Below are 9,143 nucleotides of genomic sequence, written 5' to 3'. Positions count from 1 at the left end.
AAGTTCTCACGGGTTAGTTCTTTCGGGACTTATGGCTGGCTGTGGAAATAAGCTGCCCCTACCCAACTTACTCTAAAAGCCCAGTCTAAAATTTTATTTTAGAAGCCTAGTAGTTAAGAGGTAAGCATTTTGGGTACCGAGCTCCATGGAGGCTTTAATTTCTTATTTAAGAAATCCAAATATTTCAGATTCAGAAAATTCTAAAAGAAATACACATGTATATAAGGATGTAATGTATATGTGTGTAAAATTGCAGAATTAAATAGCTTGAATTGCGAGCTGCACAAAAATTAAATAAAATAAAACCATGAACTTTGAGGATGAACAATAAATACGTTTAAAAGCCTCAGATTTAGTTTTTTTTTTTGTGTAGCTCTCCTTTTATCACCTGAAAGTTTACACACATGTACATTTTGTCTCTAGTTATATGTGTAATTTTTCTTCAGAATTTTTGAAACAGAAAATTTTAAAATTTTAAGTTTTTAAATTAAGTCCTCTATGGAGCTCGGTCTTTGTTTGACATTTTCGAGCAGGCTTCTAAAATAAAAATTTAGGTTGGGCTTCAACAATAAGCTGTGGAGGGGGCCATATATAAGAACTGCGAAATCACTAATTAAGGAGTACTCCCTGCGGAGATCACTCCAACTTCCTCAGGTTGCGACAAGTGGCGTGCTGTATGTGCTTCACTTGTCGCAACCTAAGAGTTTTCCCTTTTTTCGTAGATCCGTTTATTCAGAACGTTTTATCTCTTAAATCGCGCATCCAAATCTCCAACCGCTTTCGCTGTTGGATTCCTCGCGTCGAGATCTTCAAAACTAGATCCCATATTGATAGGTTTTGACGAATTTTTTTTCACGAAAAAACCGGACGAAAAAAACCGACGAAAAAACCGAACCGGGAACACGGGTTTTTTCCCTTTTCGAAAGAGGCATGCCCGTGCCTCTGACGAAATCACAACCGTGCCTCTCGCGGAAGCAAAACCGTGCCTCTTGCGAAAGAAAAAAAAAACAGAAAACGCGTTTTTCCTTTCCGAAAGAGGCACGCCCGTGCCTCTCGCGAAAGCACAACCGTGCCTCTCACGGAAGCAAAACCGTGCCTCTCGCGAAAGAAAAAAAAAGAAAAAAATGTTTTTTCCCTTTTCGAAAGAGGCACGCCCATGCCTCTCGCGAAAGCACAACCGTGCCTCTCGCGGAAGCAAAACCGTGCCTCTCGCGAAAGAAAAAAAACAGAAAACGCGTTTTTTCCCTTTCAGAAAGAGGCACGCCCGTGCCTCTCGCGAAAGCACAACCGTGCCTCTCGCGGAAGCAAAACCGTGCCTCTCGCGAAAGGAAAAAAAACAGAAAACACATTTTTTTCCGTTTCCAAGAGGCACGACCGTGCCTCTCGCGAAAGCACAACCGTGCCTCTCGCGAAAACAAAATCGTGCCTCTCGCAAAAAAAAGTGCGATGGAAAACCAAAATGTCCAAAAAAACGAAAAAAATCTTTTAAAAAGCTGAAAACGCGTGCGAAAAAATAAAAAAAACAAAATCCGGAGGGAGCGCCCAGAGCGCGACACGTGGCGAATGACTGAGAGCGCGCCAAGTGGCGCTGATCGTTGCGAGGCTTCCGAAGGAGCGCTCGTTAATTAGTTGCTCCCACTAAGAACTGGCATGACTCTAAAAAAAAGAACTGGCCCTGAGCAAGAAAAGAAAAGGAATTGGACTGACGGTGGGTCTTATTCTCATGGATGGGCTGGGCCGGCTGGCGAGGCTACAATATACTTGCGCGGCCCGCTTTCCCTGGTAGATAGGGACAGAGAGCACTGCCCGATCGATCAAAACCGTCCCCTTCTTCTTCTCCTCGGCGGCGGAAGGCGATCTGCGAGGAACCCTAACCCTAACTGCGCTCCGATCCGCAAGGTGTTGAATAATCTAGCTGTTAGGATAGCTGTCAGTTTCAGTTAGCATTCAGTTAGCTTAGCCGGACTAGCCGGATCCAGCCCATGTTTTGTGAGGCCAGTAGCTCAGCGCGCCCTGGTATCGTGGGATGGCACGATCGCGTCCGTGGGGGCGTGGCTGAAGCCACGATCGCTTTTGTTTTTGTATAAGTTCAGAGAAGATCAAGAAAAGCAGGACACTTGACACTGCGCAAATCTCTCCCTCTCTCGTTCTCGTTCTCACCTGAACTTCGCGAGCTCGCCACGGCCGCGGAACAATTGGCATCAGAGCCCGTTTGATCCGGGGACCATGGCCACCGACTCGCCTGCTCGCGGCGCTGGCACCGGTGATCGGTCGCACACTCCTCCGCGCATGAGGCGTGGGAGGAGCTCGACGCGACGCAACGGCCGGGAGATCATCGTCCAGGAGCGCCTGGTGCGCGAGCCCGGTGGCACGGGCCCCCCGCCCATGCTCACGGCGACGAACTACATCGAGTGGGCACTCGTCATGCAGGTCCAGATGGAGGCCGTGGCGCTCTGGGACGCGGTCGAAGGGAAGGAGACGGCCACCTTCCGCGACGACAAGTACGCCATGGCCGCCATCCTCCGTGGCCTGCTGCTTGAGATGGTCGGGTCCATCGTCGTCAAGCGATCGGCGAAGGAGGCCTGGGAGGCCATCCGCGCCATGCTGGTGGGCACGGGCCGGGTACGCGAGGCCACCGCTCAGAAGCTCCGAAAGGACTTCGAAAACCTCGCCTTCAAGGAAGGCGAGACCATCGACGCGTTCACCATGCGCGCCACCGCCCTCGTCAACAACTTGCGCACGCTCGGCGACACCGTTGACGACGAGAAGGTTGTCCGTAAGTTCCTCCGCGTCATTCCAAAGAAATACTCCCAGGTTGCCATTGCCATCGAGACCCTTCTCGACGTCAGCACGCTGTCGCTTGAGGAGGTGACCGGGCGCTTTCGCTCGGTCGAGGAGCGCCTGGAGGAAGAAGATAGCGCGGGAGGAACTCGCCTGCTCCTCAATGAGGAGGAGTGGGAAGCGCGGTGCAAGCGGCGCGGCGAGGGCCAGTCCAGCAATGGGCAGCAGAAGGGCAAGAACCAGAACCGCGGTGGGCGCGGACAGCAGAAGGGCAAGAACCAGGCCGGCGCGCCGCCCCACAACGGCGGCCGCGTGGCCACCCGCGATGACAAGTGCCACTACTGCAACAAGAGCGGGCACTGGGCGCGTGACTGCCGCAAGAAGCAGCGCGACGAGGCCAACATCACGCGGGTGGACGAGGAAGAAGGAGAGGGGAGCCTCCTGATGGCGCACATCGTCTCCCTCAGCTCCGACCCCGACCACGACAGGGAAGGCGGACAGGTCTTCCTCGACGAGCAGAACGCCAACGTCACCATTGGCGATGCAGCGGCACGGCGCGACAACCTGTGGTACATCGACACGGCAGCATCGAACCACATGACCGGCGACCGCGACGCCTTCTCCGAGCTGAACACCGGCATCACGGGGCGTGTTCGTTTCGGCGATGGCTCCGCAGTTCAATTATGCGGGCGCGGCACCGTCCTCTTCGTCGCGAAAGACGGACGTCATCGAGCACTCACCCAGGTCTACTTCATCCCCAAGCTGCAGAACAACATCATTTCTGTAGGACAACTCGATTAGGTGGGGTGCGAGGTGTCGATCCACGGCGGTCTGCTTCGGGTCCGGGACAGAAGCGGCAAGCTGATCGCGCGCGTTGCTCGCAGCGGCAACCGCCTGTACAAGCTCCCAGCCACGCTCGCCAAGCCGGTCTGCATGACCGCTCGCGTCGATCAGGCGGCCTGGACATGGCACGAGAGGTACGGTCGCCTCAATTTCGACGCGCTCCGCAAGCTGGCGTCGTCAGATATGGTGCGCGGGCTTCCTTCAATCCAGCACGTGGATCAGGTGTGTGACGGCTGTCTGCTCGGCAAACAGCGTCGCGCCTCGTTCCCACGAGCAGCGAGCTACCGCGCCGGTGACCGCCTCGACCTGGTGCACGGTGACCTGTGCGGCCCAATCTCGCCGGCCACGCACGGCGGGAAGCGGCACTTCCTTCTCCTCGTCGACGACATGAGTCGTTACATGTGGCTTGTGTTGCTGCGCTCGAAGGACGAAGCTGCAGCCGCGATCAAGAACTTCCAGGCCACTGTCGAGACGGAGACCGGCCGCAAGCTCCGCACACTGCGCACGGACAGAGGTGGTGAGTTCACTTCGGTGGAATTCGCTGCTTATTGTGCAGGAGAAGGGACGCAGCGACACCTCACTGCCCCGTACTCGCCCCAGCAGAACGGGGTAGTCGAGAGGAGGAACCAGACCATCGTGGCCATGGCACGGTGCTTGCTCAAGGCGAGGCGCGTGCCGAACGAGTTTTGGGGGGAGGCAGTCACCACGGCCGTGCTCCTCCTCAACTGCTCGCCCACGCAGGCTCTCGTTGGACGCACGCCGTATGAGGCGTGGCACGGCGCGAAACCGGCGGTGCATTTCTTCAGAACTTTCGGCTGCGTTGCCTACGCCAAGGTCACTCGCCCACACGCGGCCAAACTCGACGACCGCAGCACAAAAGCTGTCTTCCTCGGCTATGAGGCGGGCTCAAAGGCGTACAGGCTCTTCAACCCGGTGGCCAAGCGCGTCATCATCTCGAGGGACATCGTCTTCGACGAAACGGCAAGCTGGAACTGGAAAGGAAACGGCGGCGACGACAGCTTCACCGTCGAGCACGTCTTCACCATGCCGTGTCGGAGTGACACGGGCGCTGCTCGCCACGCCGCTGATGCAGGAAGTACGAGCTCTGGAGGAGCCAGCTCATCACCAGTACGTGCTGGCAGCGTGTCGCCCGACACGGACGGCGCACCGCCTGCCGACTCGCCTGCCGTCGAGGAGCCGGACACGGCCGCTTCATCGCCAGAGAACGCCACTGAGGCGGCGAAGCGATGTGTCGCCGCCCCTGTCCAGCAGGCGCCACCGCTCCATCAGATGACAACACGCGCACGGGACGGCATCGTTCAACCGAACTCTCGCCTACAGGACTATGTTCTGGCGATGGAGGACGGCGAGCTGCATCTCGGGGCGTGCGAGGAGCCTACCACGTTCACCGAAGCGGAGCCGCATGAGAGGTGGAGGATCGCCATGCTCGACGAGATGCGGGCGATCGAGGAGAACGACACTTGGTACCTCACTGATCTGCCTGCAGGTAAACGCCCCATTGGCCTCAAATGGGTGTTCAAAGTGAAGAAAGACTCCAACGGCAACGTCGTCAAGCACAAGGCCAGGCTCGTGGCGAAGGGTTTCGTCCAGCGCGCCGGCATCGACTTCGATGAGGTTTTTGCTCCGGTCGCACGGTTGGACTCCGTCAGGGTTCTGCTGTCGATCGCGGCGCACGAGTCCTGGGAGGTCCACCACCTCGACGTCAAGACGGCGTTCCTAAACGGCGATCTGGAGGAGGAAGTCTACGTTGCGCAGCCCCCAGGCTTCTCCCACACCGGCGGCGAGCACAAGGTGTTGCGGCTTCGCAAAGCTCTCTACGGGCTGCGTCAGGCTCCGCGCGCGTGGAACACCACGCTGTCTGAACTTGGGTTCACACGCACTCTGTCAGAGCATGCGGTGTATCACCGCGGCACCGGCGACGATCGGCTGCTGCTCGGAGTGTACGTCGACGACCTCATCATCACCGGGGCCAGCACCACCGCCATCGACATGTTCAAGAAGGAGATGACTCGTCGCTTTCAGATGAGCGATCTCGGCCTCCTCACCTACTACCTCGGGCTGGAGGTACGCCAGCGCCCCGGCATGATCACCGTGTGCCAAGCGGCATACGCCACCAAGCTGCTGGAGCGCGCCGGGATGTCGGACTGCAAGACAATCCATGTCCCCATGGAGCCTCGTCTACGCCTGAGCAGGGAGAGCTCGACGCCACCGACGGACGCCCACCTCTACCGCAGCATGGTGGGTAGTCTGCGGTACTTAGTTCACACACGTCCGGACATCTCGTTCGCTGTGGGCTATGTCAGTCGCTTCCTCGAGTCGCCGACGACGGAGCACATGAGTGCTGTCAAACACATTCTCCGTTACATCGCCGGGACGATCCACTTCGGCTGCCGCTTCAGTAACAAAGGAGGATGCACTCTCATTGGGTACAGCGACGCCGACCACGTCGGGGACGTCGACGATCGGAAAAGTACTTCTGGCTTCATCTTCTTCCTAGGCTCCAGCCCGGTGAGTTGGCAATCGCAGAAGCAAAAGGTTGTTGCCTTGTCTTCGTGCGAGGCTGAGTACATCTCCGGCGCCACCGCAGCCTGCCAGGGTGTTTGGCTAAGCCGGTTACTCGCCGATCTGCTCGGGAAGGAAGCTGCACCAACCACTCTTCTTGTGGACAATCTGTCTGCAATCCAACTCTGCAAGAACCCAGTGTTCCACGGGCGAAGCAAGCACATCGAGACGCGCTACCATTTCATCAGGGAGAGCGTCGAGAACGGCAAGGTCGTCGTGGAGTACGTGAACACCGACGATCAGCTCGCTGATATTCTGACCAAATCGCTCGGGCGAGTCAAGTTTCCAGGCTATGCGCGAGAGGATCGGGATCGTCGACATCAGGAACATCTAGATTAGGAGGAGATTGTTGAATAATCTAGCTGTTAGGATAGCTGTCAGTTTCAGTTAGCATTCAGTTAGCTTAGCCGGACTAGCCGGATCCAGCCCACGTTTTGTGAGGCCAGTAGCTCAGCGCGCCCTGGTATCGTGAGATGGCACGATCGCGTCCGTGGGGGCGTGGCTGAAGCCACGATCGCTTTTGTTTTTGTATAAGTTCAGAGAAGATCAAGAAAAGCAGCACACTTGACACTGCGCAAATCTCTCCCTCTCTCGTTCTCGTTCTCACCTGAACTTCGCGAGCTCGCCACGGCCGCGGAACACAAGGTAGGTCCCGACCCCTAACCCTAACCGGTAGTTCCGATCCGCATGGTAGGTTCCCTCCCCGTCCTGATTTCTCGACTCGTCGGTGATCGATTTGCAGGCCCTGCGGCGATGGCGGCTTCTCTCCGCGCGGCGGCGACGAGGATGCTGCGTCCGGCGGTGCATCCAGGGGAGGGGCTTCGCCGGGTCTTCCGCACCCAGCAGGCATCTTCTCCGTCCCATCTCCTATTGTTTCTCTGATTCGTGGAGCAGGGCCCTCCCTTCCTTCTTTCCATGCTATTATCACAGTCACAGGCAGTGATGCACGCGTATCCTTAAAACAGGCACCTTATTGATTGATGATTTCCACTGGTTACATGATCGACTGCCTAGCATGAACGCCCTTGATATTTTTGGTAAAATCGACATCGTTTGGATTATCCTTAAAACGGGCACCTTATTGATTGATTTCCATTGGTACATTATCCACTGCCTAGCTTGAACGCCCTTGATATTTTGGTAAAATCGCCATAGTTTGGTCTCCAACGAGTTTAACAAGTTGCTGCGCCATCAATAGATGATCAACTGCCTAGCTTGAATGCCCCTGATATTTTAGCAAAGGTTTACATCATTTGATCTCCAGTTAATTTTATGATAATTTTCTGTGCCATCAATAGATGATCAACTGCCTAGCTTGAACGCCCCTGATATTTTTGTAAAAATCAACATCTTTTGGTCTCCAACTAGGTTTATATTTTGCTGCACCAATGGTACATGATCAACTGCCTAGCATGAATGCCCTTGATACTTGGGTAAAATTGATTTTTTTGTCATCACCCAACTAGTTTTATTTTTTTTGCTAGATATTAGGTATTTTCGCTCTTAGTAGGCCACATGTCTTGTCAAGATTATTTTGTAGTCATCAAATTCTCAATGCTGCTTCTGTGTTTCCAGCTTTCTAAATCCACCCGCACCTACGAGGAAGGATCCCGTGTCTTAAGTGAATACCAGGCGTCGCAAATCCAGCAGAGGAAGGAGCAGCTGTATGATCTCATTGCCGGCGCCGAGCCCAATTCTGATACCTATTGGCTGAACAGGACTCTGCTCAAGGATCTCTCTACACAAGTCAAGCCTAGACCAGAGGACCCTCAATGGTGTAGTATCGACCATATGCATACATAGACATTTGTTCTGTTTTTCCTCTGCTTCAGGAGTTCATATATAGTAATTCTTATCATCTCATCCCATGTACCTGTAGGTGCAAGATAACTAGAAGGAAGACGGTGTTCAAATGGACTGCGTCAGTGGGTATTCTTGTTACTTCTGCCGTCACTTATTGTGCCTTGGCTTCTCGTCCTGAAATGGTGAGGTATGGTGATTATCTTGTTACTGCTGAGAGTGTGCCTATGATACAAGAGAGACTACACCAGCTATATGGACATCGGCCTGTTGCTACCGCTGAGGGAGTGAGCAAGCAAGCTGGATATCAGCCTGATGCTACTGCTGAGGGAGTGAGCAAGCAAGCTGGATATCAGCCTGTTGGTACTGCTGAGAGCGTGAGCAAGCAAGCTGGATATCAGCCTGTTGCTACTGCTGAGGGAGTGAGCAAGCAAGATGGATATCAGCCTGTTGCTACGGCAGAGGGAATGAGCAAGCAATATGGATATCAGCCTATCCCTACTGCTGAGGGAGTATAGATGAGCAATATGGATATCAGCCTGTTCCTAAAGCACGTTGAATGAAGACGAAATGCATCTCTGCGTTGATGGAGAAGCAAGACAATATCAGTTCCATTCCAGCACTATTATTATGTAAATATATATCTATCTATGATCTGCCACCTAGAACTTGAGTAGTATTATAACTGGATGATTTGTGATCGCATTGTAAGATATGTGCGATGTTGCTGGCATGGTTGGTATGTTACCCTTTCAGTCTAGAACTTGAGTAGTGTTATAACTGGATGATCTGTGATGGCAATGCAAGATATATGTGATGTTGCTGGCATGGTATGTTAACCTTTCAGTCTAGAACTTGGTAGTATTATTACTGGATGCTCTGGGATGGCATTTGTAAGATACGTTATCCTTTCTGTTCGAGCAAATTGTATGGGAATGAGTCTTATTCAATTGTTGGATGAATGCTTATCTGTGCTATGCATTGTCGTCTGTGAGGCCCTGTTGGCCATTTCTCCTCCCAACCTGAGCATGTGTTCCATGATCACACTGCCCAAATCAGTCAGGACGTTCTTCCCCAGCCGAGCGCGCCTTCTCTGACAGGAAGTGGAAAGGAGGCAATGGTATTTTGGTCGGCTC

The 9,143-nt window shown here is 53.9% G+C and overlaps 1 protein-coding gene across 1 annotated transcript; it reads left to right on the top strand.

Moving 5' to 3' along the window:
• Window positions 1-6,648: 6,648 nt before the first annotated feature.
• On the top strand, window positions 6,649-8,840 carry LOC109782183 (uncharacterized). The gene is made up of 4 exons (XM_020340785.4): window positions 6,649-6,852; window positions 6,950-7,053; window positions 7,783-7,982; window positions 8,087-8,840. The coding sequence occupies exons 2-4, from the start codon at window positions 6,961-6,963 to the stop codon at window positions 8,523-8,525; spliced, it is 732 nt and encodes a 243-aa protein (XP_020196374.1). The 5' UTR covers window positions 6,649-6,852; window positions 6,950-6,960; the 3' UTR covers window positions 8,526-8,840.
• Window positions 8,841-9,143: the final 303 nt, after the last annotated feature.

The sequence above is a fragment of the Aegilops tauschii genome, chromosome 1 (assembly GCF_002575655.3).
Source record: "Aegilops tauschii subsp. strangulata cultivar AL8/78 chromosome 1, Aet v6.0, whole genome shotgun sequence".
NCBI classification, from domain to species: Eukaryota; Viridiplantae; Streptophyta; class Magnoliopsida; order Poales; family Poaceae; genus Aegilops; species Aegilops tauschii.
This window is presented reverse-complemented; position numbering and strand designations above follow the sequence as displayed.